This window comes from Siphateles boraxobius, unplaced genomic scaffold (assembly GCF_051911475.1).
Source record: "Siphateles boraxobius isolate OS27281-9 unplaced genomic scaffold, OSU_SipBor_1 8, whole genome shotgun sequence".
NCBI lineage: Eukaryota > Metazoa > Chordata > Actinopteri > Cypriniformes > Leuciscidae > Siphateles > Siphateles boraxobius.
In genome coordinates this window covers 1529644-1556909 of record NW_027509208.1, presented here as the reverse complement: position 1 = coordinate 1556909, position 27266 = coordinate 1529644, and the positions used below count along the sequence as shown (strand labels likewise).

General features: G+C 33.6%; 3 protein-coding genes across 5 annotated transcripts in view; 2 read left to right on the top strand and 1 right to left on the bottom strand.

The window, feature by feature from the left end:
• Positions 1-27266, bottom strand: part of adat2 (adenosine deaminase tRNA specific 2) — a 50233-nt gene that overhangs the window by 15700 nt on the left and 7267 nt on the right. Inside the window, exons 2-7 of one of the 3 annotated variants that reach the window (XM_077220167.1) lie at positions 5558-5760; positions 5179-5283; positions 4364-4514; positions 3550-3656; positions 3276-3348; positions 3119-3180 (exon numbers count right to left, since the gene is read on the bottom strand). In XM_077220167.1, coding sequence (XP_077076282.1) covers positions 3119-3180; positions 3276-3348; positions 3550-3656; positions 4364-4514; positions 5179-5283; positions 5558-5650 — 591 coding nt within the window. In that variant the 5' untranslated portion in view covers positions 5651-5760. Of the gene's footprint in view, positions 1-3118; positions 3181-3275; positions 3349-3549; positions 3657-4363; positions 4515-5178; positions 5284-5557; positions 5792-18388; positions 18479-27266 lie in introns of those variants that run through there. The other 2 variants (XM_077220169.1, XM_077220168.1) reach the window with 2 other exon arrangements.
• pex3 (peroxisomal biogenesis factor 3) lies at positions 5827-12096 on the top strand. Its single transcript, XM_077220159.1, has 12 exons — positions 5827-6033; positions 6390-6521; positions 6605-6686; positions 6785-6828; positions 7954-8075; positions 8173-8239; positions 8360-8414; positions 8517-8667; positions 9436-9506; positions 10285-10407; positions 11007-11103; positions 11187-12096. The coding sequence occupies exons 1-12, from the start codon at positions 5961-5963 to the stop codon at positions 11268-11270; spliced, it is 1101 nt and encodes a 366-aa protein (XP_077076274.1). The 5' UTR covers positions 5827-5960; the 3' UTR covers positions 11271-12096.
• Positions 22722-26311, top strand: atf3 (activating transcription factor 3). Its single transcript, XM_077220170.1, has 4 exons — positions 22722-22837; positions 24279-24529; positions 24758-24865; positions 25289-26311. Exons 2-4 carry the CDS (start codon positions 24287-24289, stop codon positions 25544-25546), a joined length of 609 nt encoding a protein of 202 aa, XP_077076285.1. The 5' UTR covers positions 22722-22837; positions 24279-24286; the 3' UTR covers positions 25547-26311.

Genomic DNA, 27266 nt, shown 5'->3' with positions numbered 1-27266 from the left:
GCATTTTTATTTTTTGAAAGAAATTCTTTTATTCAGTAAAGACATTTATATTGTTAAAAAATAAGCTACATATGCTGTTCTATTGAACATTGTATTCACCAGAGTCCTGAAAAGAATTATCATTATTTCCACAAAAATATAAAGCAGCATAACTGTTTTCAACATTGATGGTATAAGAAATGTTTCTTAAGCATCAAATCAGGATATTAAACTGATATCTGAAGGATCATGTGACATTAAAGTCTCGAGTAATGATGCAAAAATTCAGCTTTGCTATTTATAGGAAAAAAATGAATTTTTTAAAATAATATAATATCAAATAAATTCAATCTTACCAAAAACAAACTTTTGAACGGAGGTGTATATAGAAATAAACATTATCCAGGAACAATAAATGTGGTAAAAAAAAAATACAGTTCAGTTATTTAAGGTTCACTATAAAGTGTAACAAAATTTTGGTCCGCCTGCCACAGTGATGCAATTGGATAATGTAAACCAACAGCTTTTTATTCGGATATGTAACACTAACTTTTCACAATTCAATCCTATGTTCTTTTTATCAATGAATATCTTGTTTCTCTCGTAAATAAGTCGATAGAATAGAAAAAATATGCTGCGAATGGCCATACATGTTGACTCTAAGAAAAAAGGGAACTGGAAAGAAAGGCTCAAATTTGATCTCAAATCTAACCTTTCCTTCTGTAAATAATAATGAATTTACCCCTCAATATTTAAAGATAATACTTGATTACTTTTAGAATAAACACTCTTGTGTCTTTACCATCTCAGTGAGCTTTAAGACCACTGTGGGATTCTTAAAAACTACTATTTGACCTCAATTTTCAAAATAATAACATTGGAAAATATATTATGAAATATAGTTACTTTGTACACTATATTTCAAGTACTTTGTACAAGTAATGCATTACTCCCTTAAAAAAGAAACTAATTGAGTGACTTTTCATGGAAAGTAACGTGTTACATTACTTTTGCGTTACTTTTTCTCACCCTGGTTTGGGCTTGCTTGTTTGTTTAAAAAAAACAAGTTCTATTTACTCTTTGAATAAAGCATTATGAAATACCATCTATGGATAAGAGTTAGAGACAAAATATTGTTCTCCGTGTAGGTGTGTGCAGCTTGTTTTACGATGTGCTTTATTCACACTGACTCATGGAGTAACACTGCCAGGGCATAACACCTGTCTAATGCTTACCAGGTGAGGGACCAGTGCTGTTGTTTTGAGTCGGTTACTAAGATCATACTACTTACACAATGAATCTAAATAATTATTTTTATTTATTAATGACAGCTTCTATCATTTCAACATCAAGATAGGACATTCATATTAAAAAGCCAGCTGTGAGCTCAATGTCTGATCATTCATCACTAAACAATTAAACCCATGGGTTCTCTACTTACAATGACAATAACAGAGCAGTAACTGAAATGTTTTAAATTCATTGGATATGGCCGGCAAAACCCATAACCATGTAAGACGACAGGGCCTGAAAAATGACAGACCATAAGATCTCAGACACCTCATATCTACTTCCAAAACCGCTTGATTTCTCTTTCATACGAACCCACAGAAACCCACTTCCAGCCACTAATAACACATTACATGGCAATTTAATAACGTGGGGTTTAGAAACCATTATAATACCACTCATGAGAGATACGCTATACTTTAATAGCCAGAAACGCAACATAACATGAATACTTTCACAAGTGGAAGTGAGCAGATTAGGGTTATTAATAACTAAAACTATTAAAAACGTTTTTTTTATTTATTTATTTTTTGTTAACTATGGAACTATCCACAAATATTGAGTGTTCATCAGAGTGGTCCAAGACCTTAGGAATTTAGTCGCACTTGAATTTAAGTTGAAAGAATGTGCTTAAATGATATTATTTATTGATAAAAATGTAGTCATTTAAAGGTAAATAAATAGAAAAATTGAGAAAAATATTATAAAAGTGAAATGATATAAGCTTTCTGGGCAAATTTTAGTATAATTTTAGGGCTTCGGGTCATTTTGACTCACGAAAATATAAAATGAAAACAACTTTCATGAAAAAATGAAAATTTTGCCTTGGCAACAAACTGAAATAAGTTTAAGTTGACGCACTACAGTTACTAGCTTAAAATAATCAAAAACTAAAAAAACTAATAATACAATTGACAAAAACACATAACAAAATTACAAGAAATCCAACTAAGATGAAAATGAAAGCTGAAAATATACAAAAAGGTTAACTGGAATTATGAATAAAAAATATAACAGTATAGAAATAATACTAAAACAACACTAGTGAGGATGCAACAAAGGTTCAGTGTTTTTTAAAGTTAGTGTGTGAGAGATATTACAAACAAAAAAGAAAATTACAGGCAAACACCAAAGGAAGATCCTCGACTATTTCACTTGAAATTTATGATTTTAGTCATTATTTACTCACCCAAATGTTGACAATCCATCTTCCAGGGAACACAAAAGGACAGCACAAATCTATGCTTTATGATACTTTTATTGTATTTTTACAGCATCCGTCATCATTCACTTTAAATATATTGAAAAAAACTAGGTTGGTATTCTTAAAAAAAATAAACTTTGTGAAATTCACCTTTTTTGCTCTATTTATAAAATGTAGGGTGAGAAAGTGATGATAGAAATGAGTTTTTAACTATCACTTTAAAGTTTCTGGCAATGAAGTGAGTGGAAACTCCACCTGGGTCTGCCCTGCATCTGCTAGTGAGCCCAAGACTGAGATCATTGAGAGTTCAGAACCAGTGTTCTGGGTTATATAAGGACAAGAGCTGGAGAAGAACCTGCGTTTTAATGCAGAACAGACCTAGTCTTATGCTTCTACATGATGTGAAGAGACTCACAGCGTCCAGGCACAGAGAAGAAGAGGCCTGAAGGTTTACGAGCGATGTGGTCTTGCTAATGAGGCAATGTGGTTCCTCAAATAGAAGTAGAGTAAATCAATGATCTCAAAAAGATGGCAAAATCATTGAGATGCAAGGTCATGTAATCGTCTGAATGTTCAAAATATGTTCCATTTCAGCTCAAAGGAGCAATTGTTTCTCTCTTCTCAATCTTGTGGTCCTTGATTTACCTGAATGACTACAGCGCCACCTGGTGGACTAACCAAATCTTTCCTCACTTTAGGTTTGGGAGCTAACAAACGGGAGAAAAAACAGCATGTTTCAGAAACATGTCGATGGAAACATCAATGGAGATTAGCATGCAAACATTAAAAATACTTCTCTTACCATTTGGGTTTTCTTGTTTATAAAATGTCTTGAGCATTTCAACCGCCTCTTCCGCTCTATAGCCTGCGATGCACTGTAATAAGCAAATAACCATGTGCTACAGCAAAAATATGCAATGTGGTCTGCTCTAAAATCAAGGGAATGTGGAAGTTTCTACAAGAAAAATATTCTAGCCACATTAAATTCAGAATTTAAGGAACTGGCTTTCTTTTGAATTGGAGCATGAGCTGGAATTTAAATTTAACTGGATGGGAATCGGACGAAATACTTTTACCTTAAATGTAGTTCCAGTGTGTGGTAAATGATTTGATGAGATGTCCAGGACAGAGCCACAGCCTCCAAACCGCTCATTTTTGCACCCATATACAACAAGAGGTATGTCTGTCTAAATGTTAAGGTATCCATTTAGCGATGACATGACTACTAGACAATAAAATCCTGTGGTAAACACAATAACACATTCAAAATCTACTTTTAATAGTATTTTTTTTATAAAAGAAAAACCTGTGACTGACACAAAGATCTACACTACAGTTCAAAAGTTTGGTAGGATTAATTTTTTTTTATATATAGTTTTATGCAGCAAGCATGTATTAAATTGATTGAAAGTCACAGTAAAGACATTTCTAACGTTACACATGATTTCTATTTCAAATAAATGTGGTGCTTTTGAACTTTTGAAGGATCAGAAAGAAAAAAATATTTCCACAAAAGAAAATAACCAGCACAAATGTTTTCAACATTAAAAATAATAATACATTTTCAACATTAATAAAATAAGAGCACCAAATCATGCAGCATATTAGAATGATTTCTGAAGAAATCATGTGACAACAAAGACTAGAGTAATGATGCTGACAATTCAGCTTTGCCATCATAGAAGTAAATTATGTATTCACATAGAAAACAGTTATTTTAAATTGTAATAATAGTCAAAATATTACTGTTTGACTGTATTTCTGATCAAATAAATGCAGACTAGGTGAGCATAAGAGAGCCTTCATTACAAAAACACTCCAAACCTTTAAACGGTATATGTGTAAATGTCATTAACATAATAGAGAACCACATTTTGGCTTCAAGGATACAAAGCAGGCGCAGAGCAGCTGCACACATGATACATGGCTCCACTGTCACATACAGTACAGTCTGTTCACACACTTCCTTCGGGTCCTTCTCTCTGAAACGGCACCAATCCAGCACTTGATCCAGCGCCACCATCTCTGCATGCCGAGTGGCCTTGGGCAAAGCGGGCACAGACGTCAGGTTGTTTCATCTAGTCCAAAGTTTCTCTAAGCACCGTTCATCAAAATCCCTTGACATAAACTATAATATATGGGTCAATGGCAAATAAGGATGTTTGTTTAAGATGACAAAAAGAAGAAATTCTTTTAAAAATATAGTTCGTAATGTTCTTAGAAACTGACATTATGCAACCCTTAAAGTGAAACATAATCAAATATTTTCCTTACACCTTGAATGTAGACATCTTAATCTTGAATCATATAAGCATTATAATGAGACTTACATTTTTTAAAATCTGTAAACTGTTACTCCGCCTAAAAATTGACTTTAAGCCTTTAAAAAAATATCACAATTAATTTAGATTCAGAAATTAAATGTGTCCATCATAGAAGAGGTGTATTCACATCACGCTCTGTATGAATTGCATTGTTTATGTATTTCTGAATAACTTAACAGATCCAAAAAATATGATTGTCCTGTAATTGATAAATTATCATTTGCAGATACATACTGGAGCATAGGGGCTATAGTCAGCTAGATTAAGTATTGTTGTTAGCTTAGACATCATTTCAATTACAATAATAAATTAAATAAAAAATAATAATAAATGATGATTATTTAAATGATCAATTATTAGTTCCATTGTGAAGTCACTTACATTTTTTGTTTCATTCACCTCATTTCTTCCTTTTCCAATAATCTCATTGTTATAAACCATCAAACAGCCAACTGGAACCTCACCATTCTCAAGGGCTTCAATTGCCTTTAAAAGTAATTCATATGTCATATGTTAATATTATTTTCTCCAAACAACCCAAAGTACAATTCACCATTACCATACACACATTTATGGCAATAAAAATACCACAACAACTACGTAACACACACAGATACATACATACACACTTTTCCGACAAAGGCTATCTCACAGTAAAAGTAATAATACAGTGCTGCAGTTACTATGGTATTGGAGGGGAAATGACACTTATCGTGGTAAATACTGGTAAGAGAAACAGTGAACATTAGAGAGTCTTTACCATATCAAACGCCTTTGACATCCATGTCTGTATCTCACTTTCTGATGGCTGCAGAAATTCACTCTTCTCGGGATCAAAACTGTCAGTTTGCATATCTGTCAGTATCCTCAACTAATAGTATAACTGTTAACCGTACAAAAAAAGTAGCACAAATCGGGGGGAAAGTAGCGTTTTGTTTACACGCGCACATGGGGAGCGCAATACTGGATGGACCTTTCAGGGCGGTGGATCGAGCGCATAATCGATCAATCGACTCGATCTGGTATCTGTAGGTCGCCTGCTTGCTGCTACCATGAGAAGTTATTGCCATGTAGCATTGTGCTAGCTAGTAAGTTACGTCCAAACACGCTCTTGCATCTAGTTTTTCGTGTTTGTTTTTTGTGGTGTCAAGTCTGGTTTTAAAATGTTGAGTTCTACATGGAATTTCATCAAACGCCATAAGAGGAAATTCATCTTCACTGGGGTTTTTGTTGGAGGTACGTGGGCAACTAGACCACCTGCATGCTTATAGTTCAGAGATTGTTAGGTAGTGACTGTGCATTAAATATTTCTTGTTTTTAATAGATACTTGTATCTATAATATCTTGTATGTAATTTAGCATGCTGTTACAGTTTTGCCAAGCATTAGCTCTTATTTCCAAATTCAACTCATTAATCTCAGCTCACCTGTCACCTAGATTTTCTATTGGCACAGTCATAGCAAAGTCGATATGGACTTTACCCTGGTATTTTTAGCCTTAAGAAAGATTTTATATTACTGAATAGATCTTGCATATTGCATATCACTTTCTTGTGTATTATATTGTAATGTATCCTCATACTTCATGCACAGGTGTCTATCTACTTGGTAAATATGCACAAAGAAAAATTCAGCAGATGCAGGAGCGAGACTCAGCCGAATACATCGCTCAAGCTCGGAGACAGTTTCATTTCGAAAGCAACCAGAGGACATGTAACATGACAGGTAAAATAAACGAATTACATGATCAGTTCATGAAAGTGATGTTTCTTCTGCCTGATGTATGTAATTGTGTCTTTTATTTGTAGTGTTGTCAATGCTCCCCACTCTCCGAGAGGCAATCATACATCACCTGAACTCAGAGAGCCTCACTGCTTTGCTGAAGACCAAGTGAGTCATGCTTCATGTAAATTATAGATGATTATCTATATCTACATTATAATATAAAAGAATATAACGGACATAAGTCATCATGTCTTCCCACACAGGCCAGCCAATAAACTGGAAATCTGGGAGGATCTAAAGATTATTAGTGAGTTCAAGAAGTTTCTTTACTGTAAAAGTATTCAATATGAACTCAAAATTGACCCTATTTATTTTGTTAATGCACATTTTTAAACTTATTGTGAAGTATCAATCTGTATACTTTATTCTTAAGGGGAAAAAAATATCTTTGTAATTTATTTATAATTTTATTGATATAACTATATATAGTTTGTGTTGTTTAAATATATAGAAGAGTAATGGCAATTCACTGTAGCTATGTAGCTTTTTCTGAAGAAAAAACACAACAGTTGATCAAAAGTGTCAGTAAAGACATGTACATTATTACCAAAAAAAATCGATTTTAAATAAATGGTTTGAATTTTCTGTTCAGCAAAGAATCCTGAAAAAAAAAATCTTGGTTTCCACAAAAATATTCAGCAGCACAACTGTTTGCAACATTGATAATAATAATAAGTATTGTTTCTTGAGCACCAACGGTGATCATGCCATGTCATATTTACAGTAATTACGACTTCATGTCCTCGAAGAAATCGTAATTCCAACTTTTAAACTGGGAATTTTCTGAGAGCTTCGAGCCTTCGACTTGAACCACGTGACCGATGTACCACCTGACCTCTGCAGATTCATATTGCCGTTGATGGTGTTGCCATATAAAAACGCATAATTCCGAGGACGTGAACAGCTCCAAATATAACGTCACGCGTTTTCATTTTGCAATTGTGGCATGGTGTGAACGACGCATAAATCAGCAATATTTATCAATATACTGAAGACTGGAATAATGGCTTATATTTTAAATTATAAGAATATTTCACAATATATTTTTACTGTATTCTCGATCAAACAAATAAAGACTTCTTTCGAACAAAAACATTAATAAAACTTATACCGGCCCCCCGGGGGTAAATATGTACTCATAAACTCATTTTCTTTTTCATTGTTGTCATGAGGATTACTGGAAAATGTTGAGCAATGACAAAAGAATTATGACATTGTTTTGGCTGAATTCAGATTTGATGATTCTGATTAGGAACACCCACTAATCAGATAAATTCCCACCCTACAATTTATTGTTGAATGTCCTGTTTGCCAATACATCACATTATGGAAGTAAAATGGGTTATGAACAGAAATGATCTCCGCCCTCCAGGTTTTACCCGCAGCATTGTGGCGGTTTACAGCACTTGCATGCTGGTGGTGTTACTCAGAGTTCAGCTCAACATAATTGGTGGCTACCTGTACCTGGACAACTCTGTGACGAAAAATGGAACGGTATGTCAGGGCTTGGTGTTTTAAAGGCAAAGCAACGTAATTTTATTATTTTATCGCATGTCATTTTTACCACATTTCTATTATACTGCTACTTTAGACCCCTTTCGCCCCTCCTGATGTTCAACAACAATATCTGTCAAGTATCCAACACCTTCTTGGAGAAGGTGAGGACAGTGTCAGATCTGTATAAGAGTGTCTAATCTGTATTATAGTTTAATCCTCTGTTCATACAGGCCATATGCTCTATAGTTAATACCGATGTTCCTTTTTTTCTGGCTTTTCAGGGCTCATTGAACTGATAACTGTGGTGAAGAAAGCTGTCCAGGAAGTTCTTGGACTGTACGCCGTTTGATTGAATGATGAATGAATCTAGTCATCCCATACTTGTGGCTTTGAGCCGAGTCAGTTATCCTGAGCTAACTCCTGTTCGTGTCTCCTCAGGGTGTCCCTGAAGCAGAGTTTGTCCTTACAAGAGTTGGAGCATCAGTTAACTCAGATCAGACAGTTAGTGGAGGAGGGCTGTGCTTCCTCTAAACACAAAAGTCTATCCTGGTACATGATGCCTAATGAAGAGGACACGCTAGCCTCACAGGTACATATATATATATATATATATATAATATATCATTTATTTGTGAATGATTAGTCATTTATTATTATTATTTATGTAATTGATTAGTATTAGAGCTGCACGATTAATCGTTAAAAGATCACAATCTCGATTCAAACAGACACGCTATTTTATTCCTAAAAGACAACGATTCGTCTCTGTTTAATAAAGCTTTGACATGTCCATTATTTCTGTGTTACAGTGATTCATATTATCACAGAAGTACTGGGGAATAAGTTTACAGTTCGAATGTACACACTGGTCTACGGAAGCAATCAAAAAAAAAATGTAAAGTAACTTGATGCTTCAAATAAATAGTCAATTACATAATTAAGCCAGTAGGTGGCGACAAGTGACTGTTAAAAAAATGTATTTGTCATGGAATCATTAATTTAAGAGACTTTCAAAAACACTGATTCATCCAGTAATGAAACGAGTGAAACATTGAATCAATCATTCAAAACGGATTTATATAAAAAAGTAACAATTCTTTCATTTTAATTGAATATATTTTGATATTTTGTTAGAACCTCTAGTAAATTACATGTTATTTTTAGTTGTCTACTCAGAATTGTGGCAGAATAATGATCTCTATTTTAAACAAAAAATGTGATTCTCAATTTGTCTAGAATCGTGCAGCGCTAAGTTATTAGGCCTATTTTTTTTTTCTATAGAGCTAACATGTTATTACTTTTTTGTCTGTTTATATATATATTATATCATTATTAATTTCCTTTTTTTTTCTCCCAGGCCTGTGGTCTCACAGAAAATGATGTAACAACAATAAAGCTGCTGAATGAAACCAGAGATATGCTTGAAAGGTGAGGTAAATCAAGGCACCGATGTAAACCTATATAGTAAAAAATTTAAAGTAAAAAGGTTAGGACTTTCAAAAGTTTAAAGTATCTAATCACAATTAATCTCATGATTTATTTTTGTACTGAACACCTTAACACATTCAGTTCATTTTATACAGTATTATATGAGTTATAAGAAACATAGTTCTGAATTCAAAGAGCATTTATGATCAAAGAAATAAAATGAAGCAGACGAGATTAAATTGGTTGAAATCAATAGGTTAAAGGTGCATTGTGTAATATTTAGGAGGATCTGTTGACAGAAATGCAATATCATATACATTACTATGTTTTAGTGGTGTATAATAAGCCATTTCTATCTACATACACCACGGGACCCCTTACATTGAAATGCGCCTAAGTGTTTCTACAGTGGCCCTAAACGGACAACCGCGCTTCATCACTATGTTGTTCTTCTTGCAAAGAAGCTAGCTAAAGTCAGCAAACAAATAAGTAACAATAATATTCGCAATAACATCATTTACCGAATAATCAAGTAAACCTAATTTCTTAATTTATCTTTGTAAAGAAACCTCATTGTTTAACTGGCTACTCTCAGCTGTCTCAGACGGCCACATCTTTTCCTGTTGGCCACCGTAAATTCTGTAAGTTGCAATTCGCAACCTCACCACTAGATGCCGCTAAAGAATTACACACTGCACCTTTAACAGATCACTCCAGCATAGACACATTATTGAGCTATGTGGTTGGGTACTAATTACATCTAAACTTTTTTTTTCAGTCCAGACTTCAATACTGTACTCCGTACTTGCTTGAGCAGAGGCTTTATCCGATTCTTAGACAACATGGCAGAGTTTTTCCGACCCCCGCAGGGAGACTCCACCCCCTCCAGTACACCTGATCGGTCAGTGTACATGCATTTATCTTTATTCAAGAAGGTATATACCGCTACCCCAAAAAGTGTTCAATTTGCAAAATTAATCAACATTTCAAAATGCGTTTATATAACAAAATATAAAACCTATGGAAGCTCGGGTCTGCCGTGGAATAAAAAATAAATTAAAGGTAATTGTGACTAAATTTGTAATTGCGAGTTTACATCTTGCAATACTGACGTTTTCCCTCAGTATTGTGGGTTATAAACTCAAAATTGTTAGATAAGTTGTAAGTATTTTTTACTCTGGAAATTTCTTTATTTAGAAAATTTTATTTATTTAAAAATAAATAAAACCAGAAAGTTTTGTAAAAGTAATAGAAAATGTATTGGTAAATACGTGTATGAACCCTGTATATCAGAAACACACTTTAAGCAAAAAGTATACAGTTTGAAAATGTCTTAAATAAAATGGGGTTTAGCACATTTTAATGTCAGAATATCAGTTTTTTTTTTTTATTTAAAAATTTTTTTTTTGAGTTCATCACTTTCTTCCCAAGGCCAGTATATTACTATTAAGTTGAAAAAAAGATAATCAGTCCTGCTTTTTTTTCATGCCTGTCTTCCAGACTATCGCATGTAAGCCTACCGCTAGCCAAAATCATTCCCATCATCAACGGACAGATACATTCAATATGCAGTGAAATACCAAGTCACTTTGTCCAGGTGAGAACCTTCATATGCGTTGACACACTTTGACTTCCATGTGGCATGAAAGCCAATGTATATTGTTTTCTTTCATGTTTTAGGATCTCCTGTTGATAGACCAGGTGAAAGAGTTTGCCGCCAACGTGTACGAAACGTTCAGCACCCCTCAGGAACTTCAGAAGTGAGCACGAGACTGAGAAAAAATGTGAACTTGTGAAAGTCGAACACCTTACAAACCTACTTTTAAGAAACTCTCCTGCTGTGCGGCACAGAGTTGTTCTCCGTGCACACACTAAAATCGGCCCGGGGAAAGGAACTCGAGGCTGTTCTGAGAGACGAGGGTGTTACGGAGTTCAGATAGCTTCTCATGACCTGCTAGCTGTCCTGTCTGTGTGTTGTGACCCCTTTAACTTTGTCCCAGGCATGCCAAGGTTTTTACAGGCTATAATAAACTGTAGTACATTTTATTTATTTTTTTAATCCCTGTAGCATAACATTCTTATTATATAACTCATTAATATCTATTATCACAACATGGCTAGCGGAAAAAAAATCATATTGGAACGCAGTATCTGAAGTATGGACTTCAAAGAGTAAATTGTAGACATTTTGTTAAATAACGTTATATCTCTGAATCTGATGTTGCAGATGTTGGACCAAACCTCAGTCATGCCCACCTTTGCAACTATCAATGCATGATGTTTGCACTGCTACTGGTTAACAAATACATATTTCGGGAGTATTTTGACTTGTATTGACTTTAATATTCAAATGGTTCTACTAATTGATATAGGAATTGTTGGACTGACATTTCTGTTTGGCAAATTCTTACAGGTTGTAGTATGCTATTCTTTTTGTAAAATGACCCATGAATGTTAATAAATAATGCGAGTAATAATACTGGAATTATTCATTGAAATGATGCACAGTATTTACTGCATGTTGGTTTGGCTTTTAAAAATTGAAATCGTACTGTACAGTACAGTAAAATAAATGTTGTTTTTGTACTACTCTTCCTCGTATGTGAAGTAAATGTCCCGGGTTCCTCTAGAGGGCAGCACATATCTACAATTGAGCTCATAGCAACTAAACAATTATGTCACATTGTGTCTAACAATAAACATTCTCATCACTAAAAGTACAAAAATAAAAAAGGAAACAATTAAGTAATATGACACAACGAGGTGCCTAAACATGAGGGAAGCATATGACGACTGCTCTCGCACAAAACACCACCCTTTTGATGCAACTTCCTTTAAACTTTGTCATTTAATCTGCTTTGGATGAGAATATATGCCACTCCTTGCGTCATGTAATGGAAATAAATGAATGAATACATCCAGAAACAATAACTAATTGTTCACATCATGACACTGCATAATCTTTTTATTATTTGGCAATTCATATCATCATATTTGTATTAATTTAAGCATGTTTATGGACACTAAATCAAGAATTTGTTCATTTATTTTCTACATATGAAAAAACAGGGTTTAGATTAAGCCAGGATTAGGCCTTTGTTCAATTAGGGCATTTAAGTGCCTTTTATAAACCTGCCTTAGAAAAAGAAAGTAAAAATATTACTGGTGTGCACCTCGAGACAAAACAATGGCTCTGACATATTTCAAGATATGTCAGCGCAAGTTGCTTTCAGTTTTAGTCTGGGATTAGCTGAAGCCTCGTCTGTGAAACCAGGGGCAAAAGTTCAGGCTATGAGGTTTTTATGTCTTTGAAGAAGTCTCAGAGTCACTCTCACCACATTTATTTGATCAAAAATACAGCAAAACAGTAATATTGTGAAAGATTATAATCATTTAAAATAAGTGCTTTCTATTTTAATATATTTTAAAATGTAATTTATTCCTATTTATTCAGCAGACATTACTCATGATCCTTCAGAAATCATTCTAATGTGCTGATTTGCTCAAGAAACAATTCTTATGTTCAATGTTGAAACAGTTGTGCTGTTTCATATTTTTGTGGATTTTTTTTTTCCAGAATGGATAGAAAGTTCAAAAGGACAGCCTTACTGAAATTGTGATCAATTTAATGCATCCTTTCTATAATTTGTATTAATATTTTGAATCAGATTTCATTTTTATATTTTCCAATTTAATTTTAAAGTTTTCAAAATTGTGTGTTTTCGTTATTTTAAAATATGTCAGGCCGTTTATGTTTTTATTTTAGTTTTGGTTATTTTACGACATCAAGTTAAACTAAATTAAAATTAGTCTTTAACATTTTATTATTATTTCAGCTAGAGTTTGTTATTTCAAGTAACGTTTTTATTATATAATTTTCGTTTCGGTTTTAGTTAATAATTACCCTGAAGCAATTAAAGGAATAGTTTGTTGTTTCTAACCTGTATGACTTTCTTTCTTCTGAGGAAATGTTTTGTTTTGTTTTTTTGTCAATGGTCACCAATTAAAAAGAAACAAGAAACAAGGTTTGGAATGACATGAGGCTGAGTAAATGATGACAGAAATCTTATTTTTGGTTTAACTACCAGGTTGAAATTGTAAATTGCATTAGATAAGGCAGCGTTTGTGGGATATAATGTCAGAGGTCAGCTGTCTTGTGAAAGGACCGGTCAACAGTGCAGAGCACAAGCTTTTGGAGAAAACAAGTAAATGACATCAGATTGAGGCATCATTCGGCCAGCTATGTAGGGCAGCTTGTGGATAACACCACTGACAATACCTACAGACAAGTTAAGCACATCTAATAGGTAGTGATGTGGTTATAAAAATATGATATCAATTCGCCAATGATTATGGGCTAGACAACTGAAACTGCATTGGTTTGATGCTTCTGATAGTTTGTTTGACAAGGGATGAGCTATATATAGAGTAAAGAGCAAAACAGGCTCATTGTTGCATAAGCCGCTTGAATGTGCTGAATAACTAGTGGGTGTTTTCCACTGCACACTCCACATGTAGCACCTCAGGTCACATGACTCCTGCGCTCAGCCTGCTCTTTGTGCACCAGCAAACAGGAAATTCCCCTTCATCACATGACTCGGGTCTTTGGTTCTGCCCCGTGACTTTTTTACCGAAACTGTTTACATCAAGTCCAGGAATATAATGGAAACATCTTCTTGTAATCATTAAATGATTGAATAACATATATGTTATGATAGCCTACATAATATTCCAGGACTGAGTAATTTTTGGTTTATTTATGGTTTTTAAAGTGCTCTCTAAAAGGCTAAAGTCTCGTCGTGTGAAAAAAATACTCAAACATATATATATATATATATATATATATATATATATATATATATATATATATATATATATATATATATATATTTTTAGCAGTGCCAGACAAAGAATATAAAAGTATATTCAAGAATGGGACGAGTGTTTTATACCTGTTTGAAAACAGTTATTTTTGCAATTCAGTTTAGAAATTACACACTTCATCTTTTAAAAAGCCATGGTCGTAATAAACTGTAGTAACGATGTAGTTAGTTTGCTTTTTGCGTATTGTTAATAAAGAACATAAATTGTCGAGAAATATGACTAATTTAACTGGTTTATAACCGTGGGTTTAAATTTTTAGATGCCAAAGACCCCTAAATATCATCATCCTTGTGCATGGACAAAATTTAAAAGTCATCTATAGTTTTATATATATATATATATATATATATACACACACACACATTTATTTATTTACTAATTTGCTTATTTTAATATTTTAATTTACCTAATTATATATATATATATATATATATAATTTTATTTATTTGTTTTTTGTAATTTTCAAACTGTTTTTTAAAACATGCATTTCTACAGACTCTCATGACTCTCTTTGACCCCCTGTCTTCTGAAACCAAACTTCCCATAAATCCTTGATAAAACATAATTTACACATCTAATCCACATCCTGTGCACTTCATTGTGGTGCAGTAGTGTTAAGAAAATCTTCATATGTTTGTCAGTAAATGAAGGGAGAAAAAAAATTTCCCCAAATAAACTCATTTGAATTTAAATGTACCAACAATCCCTTTTCGTCATGTGATTGCAACATGTAAAAATGTAAAATAAATCATCTATTGAGTTACTCATATGACTGGCATTCCATGTGAGTGTACATGATATTAAACATATTTTAAAATGCAAAACTCTCCTTGATAAAGGGAAAGTGTACCTCTAATTCAGTCACCCTACTGCACCTGAACAGAAAAAAGCTATAAGCTATACCTTGATCAAAAAAATCAATAAATAAACAGTTAAAGACATTGTGAATGTGCATATTCATACATACGTTTGCATTTCTATTTTATATAATAATCAGGAAATGGTGGGACAGGGTGTTTTTGTTTTGTTTTCAAGATTATGACTCATATGCCTCTACCTGCATTTCCAGAGTCCTGTTACTCTCTGACTCATCCTGATGTCAGACTGCAAAACACTGAACTCATCATCACATGAGCTTGTGCAAGTTAATATTCAACCAAATTGTGGTTTACGACAAAAGCAGGTTTGAAAACAATATGTGCTGATTAATAATCAATATAGAATATTATTATGGTTTGAAATTTCAGATTAAACATTTTTATCCTTGATATCATGTCACCTGTGCTGAAGCTCTAGCAAAAAATAAGCATGTATAACCTTAAGATATATACACACACACACACACACACACACACACACATACTGTATATATTTATAACAGACTATTATTATTTAGACATCATCACAGGTATCATAAGTAGTGATTTGACTCCAGTCCTGCACTGAATCGATTGTGGACATGCCCTGACCATGTCCTTGTCCTCTGCTCTGATTGGCTGATCTCAAGGGATTATCATTAACTATTAATCCTATATGCAGCAATGCTCTGTCACACCACAGAGCAGTGAGATGATGTCATCTCACCTTAGCAAGCTGATTGGCTAAAGCCTCTCTCGCAGCTCTGTGCTCACCGTATCAATTTTATATCACTCCAAGATCCTTTACAGGCAGTCACATGACTTCTTAAATATGACGTGGTCCTTAAAGACTAAGTGCAGTGTGCGTTTCTTTTTTTTTTATAGGAGGCCTGTGTTGCTTCAATTCCCTGCTTGTAATAAAATACCAGAAATTAGAGGCCGTTATATTCTATGTGCCAGTAAGAAGCCAAGAGTCCCAATTAACGCAGTTCTTAGAATTTACAGCAAATTGAAGAAGTGAGGAATGGGAAATGAATGGTGAAAATGAGGTTTGCCTGAGGTATTGCTCGGATGCTGACTGAAACTTCCTTAGTCACAGAATGGCCAAATATGTAAAGCAGCATTTTACTTTCACATCTGCAGGAAGCAGATAGTACAGCACGTAGTTTACATTACCATACAAAGAAGTTTCGTTGTAAATGAAATCCAGAAACCGAAGAAAGAAAAACGAGTGAAAAGAGGAAGTGTGTTTCATTAGCCTACATGTACTACGTTCTGAGCGTGATTCAATTTGGTTTCCTTATGAATTACGTAAGGCATTTATGGTTTACTGGGGAATGACCTTTAGGTATTTGCTCCCATCCTACATGCTGTTTGCACATAGGACAGAAATAACAAAACCTAGGAGGCCTGCTGGAGTGAGAAATGAGGTCACGGCCCGTGACGGGATGGGAATCCTGGCTTTCCCTACTTCGCCTGTCTGCGACGAAAGTCCTTTGGGCGGGAGTCCGTCGCTATGGACACAGCCAGTGTAAACATGTACACAGTGCTCTGGTGCGTGTACAAGGGTTAGAGCAGTGTGAAGTTAGCACTGAGTTAACTGGGACTTTATAAATAACTATGAGTCCTACAGCTGTCTAAGTCACATATGTAAAAGGAAAGCTATATAAACCATTATTTAGAGAAAGCAGTGTCAACATTTATACTGAGCAAGTGATGCTATGAATATTTTGGCCCAATTGCTGCTGAGTCATTTCAGACAATTTACCTTTTGATGTTATCCCCATTATCAGAAATCATTCTTATGTTGATTTGATGCTCATTTCTTATTTTTATCATCAATGTTAAAAACAGTTGTGCTGTGGAAACCGTGATGCACTATCACTGAAAAGTTTGAGATGAGTTAAAAAAAAGTTTAAAAAAAAGAAATGAATACTCTTAATTCATAAAGGACACATTAAACTGATTCAATTGACAGTACGGATATTTATGTTACAAAATACTTCTATTTCTCATAAATGCTGTTCTTTTAAACTCAATTCACCACAGAACCATGAAAAAAATTCAACTCTGAGCATCAATTATACGTGTTAATAATTGAGCACTAAAGCATATAAGAGTGATTTCTGAATGATCATGTGACACTGAAAACTGGAGTAATTATGCTGAAAATTTTGCTTTGACCACAGGAATATATTTTATATATATATATATATATATATATATATATATATATATATATAATCAGTGTCTATGTCAAATGTCTAAAAATCATTTTTTTAAAGGGACCATGCACTGCATAGCCATACATTAGAAACACAAAAACAACAGCAAAAGTGTGACAGAACAAACACAGGGACAAATATTATCCAAATAAGGCCAATTTTGGGGTCACGACACACCAGAATCACTGATCTCGGGTTTGGTCCACAAATACCACTACATTTATTTATGTGTAAATATTTGTTATTAGCTCTGGAATAAACAAAAACTAAACCAGAGTTTAATGTGCATCACCAAATCTTGCCACATTATAAATGCGATATGAAAAAAAAAATCATTTTAGTTTTAATGTAATATATAGGCTACAACAATTCGGATACTGTTCAATATGTTTGAAAATGGATTCATGATATTTTTGATTATGTTATTCTGAAACTGCAGTCTGTTGATGTATAAATCTATAGAGCAAGGCAAATACATTAAACCTTTATTTAAAAGCTGTACTATAGCCTACTTAGTTTCACCAAAATAGCATAGTTAACACAGTTATTGTTGGAATTGTAAAACCTTAATTTAAATATGGCCTAATATATGTGGTTTGATGACAATAATACAAGGCTACCACAAGTAGCTTAACTAGGATGTTTGTAGACGTGTTTACCTTGTATGCCTACCTGTGCGTGTGTTACATAGTATACACTATATATACTGTAATCGTTCATTAGATTTGTAAGTTTAAAAAACTTCTAGAGAGAGAAACCATCAGACATTCTCGATGACTAACGTTTGCCTGGAATGCGATGTGTCAGACCGAAAGTGCAAATCAAAATATCGATCCCGACCTTTCATTATTCCAGCAATATACGTTTCGTTTCTAACGCGTGGTGTTTTTGGGAAAAGGGTGATTTGACTTCTCACCTCCAAGCCTAGAAAACAACGAACGGACAGTCTCAGGATTACTGTAGTCTCAACTTCCCGGAAGGGTGACGTATTCTCCCCTGGCGAGGAGACTCGAGTAGGCTCGTGTTAAAGTAACAATGCGCACTCTGTGCTTCTTATGTGAAAGTGCTTTGTGCACCACTTAACCTGTGTCTGTGACATAACGCCCACATCACCTGGTGTTAGAAATAAATAATAATAAATAAAGTATATGAAATATTTAAAAAATCTGACTGTTACATTTTGTACAAACTATACGCCTATTCTTGTCTGAACTTGGTGTTATTAAAGGGATAGTTCATCCAAAAAGGAAAATTCTGTCATCATTTACTCGCCCTCAAGTTGTTCCAAACCTGTGTGAAATTCTTTCGTCTGCTGAACACAAAAGATGCTATTTTGAAGAACCAAACAGACTTTAGTATGGAGAAAAATAAATAAATGGAAGTAAATTTCTTCCTTTTTGCTTTTTACATCATAAAAAACTTTGAATTGAAAGGAATATTGTAATATTGCAATTGTAATGTTTGCAGAATTGTCTGCAATATTGTCATTTCGCTTTTAAACCCACAAGCCTTGGTTTTTCATCATGCCCCAGGGGGGGTTTTAAACGTGTATGTGCAAGTACATTTGAACCGGATTGGAAGGAGAAGAATACATATGTGTGTGTGTGTGTGTGTGTGTGTGTGTGTGTGTGTGTACTGTATGTATATATATATATATATATATATATATATATATATATATATATATATATATTTGTATTGCAGACAATACATAAATGGTACTGAGAGACTAGATATAATTACGATATATTATATATTTAAATGGTAATTATAATGATGATGATTATAATGCTGAGTGTGAAGATCTAAATATATTTCTTCACAATCAGAATTATAATCATCATCATTATAATGATCATTATTAATAATGTTGCATATATCTTTCATTTCACTTCACACAAAGTGTTTATCTATCACTTCTGTTTTTACCATATGGTAAAAACAAAAGTGATAAATAAACACTTTGTGTAAAGTGAAATGAAAGACATTATTATAATCATATTTATAAACCACATGTAAAATGTTCATAAAGTTATTCTAATGTGGTGGTTACTCTTTTAAATAATTAAATAAATACATGCAAACAAAAAAATGACCTACTTTAAAACGTGACTGTGTTAACAGCATTTTGATAAGAATTCTTATGAAAAAAACTGATTAGACTCAGACCTGCAATAAAGATATACGTAGATAGTTTGAGGATAAAAACAAAACTGAAAGACACATGACTGTAAATTGCTCTTCACAATCACATCCTGAAGAAGAATGGAAAAGGAAACTGTTTGAATATTGTTCGAGGACCTTTATCTCAAACACAATTTGTACAAATGCCTTTACTTTTACTCAAACTTTTTTTTTTTTTGAGATCAACAAGACAACAATCAACAAGTTACAACAGATAGAAGAGTGAAATCCCTTCTCCTAAAACTTCAGTGTATTAATAGCTAACAGGTCAATATTGACGTCATAACAGCTGTATCCATGTCCCAGACACAAAATGGCCACAGGCCTTTAAACACCTGTTTGACTTTATACGATGGAGCGTCAGCAGAACTCTGCGTGACTCTGCCCTGCCAGATATGATAAAGAGATGATAAGATGGTGATTGTGAATACTTCTATTTTAAGCTCTGTGTAAGGTTTTAGATATAGATCATTCGGAAGAGTCCGCTAAACAACATATTAGTATAAATTCATCTCATCCATCTCAATAATTTGTATATTGTGGAGTGACTCTTTAAAATATTTAACTATGGACACATTTGATCACAAGCACCATTTTAGTTTCAGCAGCACCTGTTGTTTTTGTGATTTTACTTACACTCTAAAAAAATTAGTTATGACAACAAAAGTTTTTACATTTTAACTCATCAAAGTAAGTTAAGCAATTTTCAATTTTCAGAAACTGTAATTATCTGACATATATCAAACATACATCAAAAATGATTTAGAAACTTTTGGACACATAAGCCACGTTTAATAATGTATGAGTTTCATTGCATTGGGTAACATAAAATCAAATCTGCAAACAATTGATATACCAGCATTTTCTCAGAACTAACTTCCCTTTTATAACCAACTGGCGTCAAGGTGATAGTGAATGTGTAAATGCAGTTCCCCTCATGTTCACTCAGCTGTCTATAGCAGAATAACCACAGATTATATTATACGGACCAGTTGTTTTGACAGCTAGAAAGCGTTCCAATACTGTTTATCTTAATATTGAACAGTACATTTATTGTTTTTAAACCCAACAAACTTATTTTTCTAAAAAAAACACCTAGCTTGAAAACGTATAATAATGCTATTTGGTTCGGATTTAAAAAGATCTATAAATATTTAAATACTGCTTATCTGTCCATGTACTTTTTTGGGCCATTGTATCAGTGGATAAACAATTCATTTTATAGTATTTCATTTTTAAAGTATGTTTTTCAGCCTTTGCGAGATGCAAATAAGGAAAAATAAACCACATCAAATGCTGAATAGAATTCTTTGGTACTTCAAAAACATAAATCAACAAATATCTTTATATATTGATGGATGTCAAAATAACAACAGCAAATTCACTTAATGTTAAAAGATGAGTCAAATGGAACTCCTTCATTACCCAGATTCATTAATTCGGATAAAATAGTTTTTGAGCCAGACAGTCAAGTTTCAAGTTTCAATAATGCCATGTTTTGACTTTGCGCCATATTTAGACACAGCTCCTTGGTAACGTTATTTTTTGTTCAAGCACAATTGTATGCAATAAGGGAGTGTTTTAGTAGTGATTGCACCAGGACTCGTAAAGGAGATCACTGTAAATATCTAGAACACTAGGTCAGAGTGTGTACTGGGCTGGTAATGACCCAACCAGAGCAAGAAAGCTGCTCTTCACATCCAGGAGAGGAATGCAGACAGACTCCCCACTCCCTAAAATCACTCTTAAAGTATTCCATCCACAAACGCTATGAGCTCTAATGTTTATTTCATCACCTTTTGTCTTATTTCAGTCATATGTTTTGTAGATGTTGTGTTTTTTTATATTACCGGTACATAAATAATATGCATATCTGTTATAAAATAACTACATCTGTATTAACAATTAAAATTAAATGCCGTTTTAATGGAACATAAACAACATTTCCACTAGCTTAAATTGATATTTCACCCAAAAATGAAAATTCTGTCATCATTTACTCACCCTTAAGTTGTTTCACACCTGTATGAATTTCTTTCTTCTGCAAGAAGATATTTTGAAGAATGTCGGTAACAGTTGATGGGCCACATTGACTTCCATAGTATTTTTCCCCATACTATAGAAGTCAGTGGGATCCATTAAGCCCATACCCATATCATCAAATATCTCCTTTTTGTTCAGCAGAAGACAGAAATTCATACAGGTTTGGGTGAACTATCCCTTTAACACTGATTCACAGATAAAACAGGAAATTAGAAGAGGTTCACAACAATCAAAATAAAAGATTGTTTTTTACAGCCTTGAATTATATTTTAAAAGTTGAACACGCTGTAAAATGTCAACTCACTAAAACTGAAACATTTGTTCTTTGGAAATTCGAAGTGGTGCCAAAGTTACACAATTACACCTTTTCGATCTATGAATTTAATGAAGAAAAATAACATGAATCAACCTCTAAAACCCCATAACAATTAAGTATAAATCACAGAAATTACTAGGACAAGCTAAATGGTTGAACACGAACATGTTAAATGGTGAAAACATGTACTGCCATACACATGCAAACCCAAATCAATGATAATATTTGATAATAAAATGTTCATTAATGGACTAAATAAAGCACAGCAATACACTGACCTTGGGATCAACTTTTCATCTTCATACAATTCTCCATTAAGAGACAAAAAAGAGTGTGTTTAACAGAGTGAGAAAGCTTTTCTGGTCTCACTCGGACCAACTAGCCAGTCAAACTCTCATCTCCCAAGGCTTTTTTTTCCTTTCTTTTTTTTTTCCATAACTATTCAGTACATGACATTAGAGCATACCAGAGATCCTATGTCATTATACGGGTATGTCTTTATTTACTCATTAGGTTAACATGTCATCCTGCTACGATTTCGATTACTCCATTGTACGGACAGGGCGGGGGCTGAGCATGCCCAGTTATGGTGCGCGCAGAGGATTGCCATAGCCTGATTGCATCATCGCAAAGACAGCTTTCCTGATACTATAAATAGGGTGACGTCACTCGCCCCGCCTCTAGTAGTAGCCTAGTCCTCCAGCCATTAAAAGGGGTGATGCAACGAGCCGGGCGACAACAGTAACTTTACCAGCTGAGAGCGAGAACACTCCAGCCGGTGGAGAGCATCACAACACGCGCGTTTTATTCGGCCAAAACAAGGTGAGTGACAACATTTCTTTCTCTTGATTTTCATGGGTTTTGTTGTACCTGTTCTTAGAACACACTCTGGAAAATGTCGGGGCTATGTTGTAGCCTAATAAATCAACTCAGCCGGTGACCGAATTCAATATAATTGTGTTTTTGGGTCAAGCGATTGTTTATAATACTTTATAGGCTATTCAAAAAGTTATCTTATATTTTACTATATGTATTTATATTTAATAAAAAAAATAATCTAAGTTATCTTGTTCTCAAGACTAGAGTAGTTGCAAAACGTGCGGAACTGCGCGGCAGTAACTGGTGTTGTAATATTTGTATAATAACGGATTATGATATTCTGTTGAATCTTATAGCCAACAGTGAAAAAAAATATTTACATCAATAACTGTTTACATTAGCGACCAACACTTAGGCTACAGTGTCACCGGATTAGAGTTTATTAAACCGTTAAAGATGATAATACAGGATTTTACCGATTATGATTGTAGACCTGCTATGCATATAATTAGAGCATATTTGACAAAACAGTATGGTAATTGAATGTAGTCGCAAAACTTTTGAATAAAGCGATTACATAAAAAAGTGTTATAGTGAAAAATACGGTAAATATGTGACAACTGTGGTTGCCACAACCTAAAAGAAACCCTTTAAAAAATAACGTGAAAGCATTAAAAGCATTACTGTTGCACGTTCTATGTGTAGGCTACATGTCATTAAATTATATTGTGTTAAAATACTTCTTATTTGAGCTATTCAAATCTGTTTGCCATTGTAAATGTACTGAGAATAAGAGAATATGTGGTACAATTTAAGGCTTTAATGAATTTCACTATGATGAAAATTTGCCTCTGTATCAACTGTGACCATATAATATACTGTATACTATATAATATACTACTATATAATATTATATAACTATATAATATACTGTGACTATATAATATTTCCCAGGGACTGCAGATGAAATGTAGCTTTAGCTGTTTCTGGGGCAGTTCTTTACTGTCCATTGTCCCTGATAAAAATTTAAAAAATAAATAAATATATATATATATATATATATATATATATATATATATATATATATAATAAGAAAGAGCACAAATTACTAATTTCTAAAAAATGAACTAAACGAGAGTCTCCATATCTCATTAAATAATAACAGTATTTTACTTTGAAAGTATATTTATGGACTTGTTAAATATATTTTTCAATTTTAAATAATATATTGAAATAATACATGTATAAATATATTTAATACAAATATATTTAATAGATTCATACTTTTTATTTCTATAATAGGCTACATTTTTACAATATTTTACAGTGCAATTACATGTAGGCTATTGATTACATGTTTACTAGTTTGTTACTGGCTACAAAAACTTTGATATGATCTTTCCTTATTAAGAGCATGTCTTAAATCTTGCTTTGTACGTTTTAGATTTCGGAATGATGCTTCAGCATCCTGGTTTGGGTTCCTTGGAGATCAGTGCATCGGCTTTGGTTCCCTGCCTCTCCCCGCCAGGCTCTCTCACACTGGACGACTTCACCAACTTCACTCCGTTAGTGAAAGAGGAGCTGCGCTACGCCATCCAGAACAAACGCATGTCCAACGGCATGAGCACCTTGACCACTGATCGAGCGTGTATGAACAGCGAACGACCCACGGAACAACCTGTAATGAAGCGAGTGGTAAGAATGACTCATTTACAGTTATAACATTTAAAACGAATGTAATTTCTTGTATGTCACATTGGTTATATTGAGTAACACACACATAGAAAAGCCATGCTTGCACAATTCTTCGTTCATCCACTTGTGGACCTAATTCAGAACCATTAGATCTTTTCATAAAATCCATATTTATTACACAATGTGGGCATATGTTTTTAATGTATGTGATGAATATTATAATTTTAGGCCACTCCAGAGGAGAGTGAACGAAGGAAGAGAAGGAGGGAAAGAAACAAAGTTGCAGCAGCAAAATGCCGAAACAAGAAAAAGGAGAAAACCGATCATTTACAGAAGGTAGTCTTTGTTATTTTTGCTTTATATACTGTATATATACTGTATATATATATATATATATATATAATACAATACATTTATATAATTAATTCATATAATTGATTACATTAATATGATGATATTTATATATATTTATTAAATGTGTGTGTGTGTGTGTATGTATATATATATATATATATATATATATATACTTTAAAATATATATATTATTAATTAATGAATATATATATATATATATATATATATATATATATATATATATTCATTAATTAATATATTTATATATATACACTTTAAAATATACATAATTTTATATATATATATTATTAATTAATGAATATATATTTATATATATATTTCTAAAATATTACAAACATTTTACACTCATTTTATTCAATGAATGGCTTTTTTTTTTTGATGCAGGAGTCCGAGAAGTTGGAGTCCATCAATGCCGAGTTGAAAGCCCAGATTGAGGAGCTGAAGAACCAAAAGCAGCAGCTAGTTTACATGCTCAACCTGCACAGGCCCACCTGTATCGTCCGTGCTCAGAACGGCCAGACCCCTGAAGATGAAAGGAAGCTCTTCATCCAGCAAATCAAAGAGACCACCCTGCAGGGTCTGAATCTAACCATAAGTGGACCAACACACACTGCGATACCAACTAGCTGTGGGCATCTCTGAATCACAAACTGTACAGGCAAGAAGCTAATGGCTCCGCAGTCTTCGCCAAGGAACACTGGAAGGTTCACCCACGTTATAAAGGACTAAACACGGGTGCCTGCCATGATGCCTCTCAAGGTCGGTCTGATGTACACTGAAAGAAAGAGACTGTTAAAAGCACTAAAGTGTTGAAGGACGTCTGATGCGTTTTTCTCTTATTTAAATGTGTTCGTAAATGTATGTTTAACATGATATGCTTTTTGTATGCACCAAAGCTTGATGTCATGTTGATGCTAGAACAACATGATTTCGTTTATTTATCGTCTTGTTGGTTAAATTAAACCCTGGTGGTGTGTTTGACAGCAAGTACTATTCTAGTGAGCAGGGGGGGGGGGGGGACCTAGTGATTTGTGTGTATCTTTTTCATTTTTTTGGCAGACATACAGGGTGATGAATTAAGTTGTTTAGTTTAGTTACATATGTATCTGTGGCCTCCGTCTTGTTAAGTGTCCACATAACATGCCATGTGAAGTATTTCAAGCTGCTACTAATCTCTCAGGACTTGGGATATATATATTACAGGAAACTCATGCTAAAACAGATAAAATAACAGGGAAGTCGACGAGGAGTGGACTTTGAGACACCACTTACAAGGAAGTCTCTACCCTTCACCACTGAACGCCTGTCTATCACCTCAACCATCTGACTATATTGTTGTTACAATGCTGTGAGCAGGAGGGTCTGCATTTATCAGCCCACTGTAAAAAAGAAAAGAAAAAAAAAGAAGTGTTTTTGTTATTGTCTAGATGCACAAACCTCTACACTCCCAGCTAACAGGGAACGATCTCAGAACGTTCTGACAAGGTTCTCTTAAAGTCATGAGCAAACGTTCTTCCAGTAACATGAATAGAATGTTCCTTCAAAGCAATGTGGTTTTTAATGATGTTCTCAAAACGTTATTAATACATTGTTCATGCAATCTTTTTTCTGTTATTAACATTTTTTTATGTTACTAGCTACTCAATTAGAGAACATTCAAAAATAACATTCTCATAATGTTTGCAAAAATGTTTAAATGGAACGACATAAATCGGACGTTTTAAAATTTCAAAGAACTTTCAGAGGTAACGTTCCCATAATGTTTTTCTTTAACGTTTGCATAGCCAAAAAAAGTGTAGTTTTTTTTTTTAAATTGGACGTTTTAAAGTTTCAGAGAACGTTCAGAAATTACGTTTTCATTACTTAATGGGAATGTTAGAAAACCGTTCTTAGAATATTATTGTTAGCTGAGCATATCCTATATTTAAAAAAAAAAAGCTTAAAATATTCAATGTAAAGCTTGAAATATTCAACGTAAAGCTCTTAATAATTGTCTGGCTATGTTCCTGGATCATGTGTCAAGCACTTTTAATGTCACGCCATGTTGTTAGTGAAGAAACATACCACAAGACATCTGATCAGGCCCTGTGACTGCATTGCCTAATATTACAGAAAGGTGTTAGAAAAATTTCAAAAATCACTCAATTTCTACCAAAAGGAGGAAACTCCCTAATCTTTTCACAAACTTCTTCCTCTTGTTTTTGAGTACAGTCTAAATGTATGTTCTATCATGTACTGAAAGGTTAAGTGACGCAGGCGTCAGGTAGCTTTTTCCCTTTTTTTTTGTTGTTGTTCAAATAGGCATGCCACAAACTGTGGTACTACTGACATTAAATGTGCAATGAAAACAAAGCTATGCTTC

Bases quoted from the DNA above. Each gene is read 5' to 3' on its own strand.
- pex3 (XM_077220159.1), top strand. From the start codon at position 5,961: ATGTTGAGTTCTACATGGAATTTCATCAAACGCCATAAGAGGAAATTC. The intron at 8,415-8,516 runs GTACGCCGTTTG...GTGTCTCCTCAG, and splicing joins GTCCAGGAAGTTCTTGGACT to GGTGTCCCTGAAGCAGAGTT. The intron at 8,668-9,435 runs GTACATATATAT...TTTTTCTCCCAG, and splicing joins AGGACACGCTAGCCTCACAG to GCCTGTGGTCTCACAGAAAA.
- atf3 (XM_077220170.1), top strand. From the start codon at position 24,287: ATGATGCTTCAGCATCCTGGTTTGGGTTCCTTGGAGATCAGTGCATCG. The intron at 24,530-24,757 runs GTAAGAATGACT...TTATAATTTTAG, and splicing joins AACCTGTAATGAAGCGAGTG to GCCACTCCAGAGGAGAGTGA. The intron at 24,866-25,288 runs GTAGTCTTTGTT...TTTTTGATGCAG, and splicing joins AAACCGATCATTTACAGAAG to GAGTCCGAGAAGTTGGAGTC.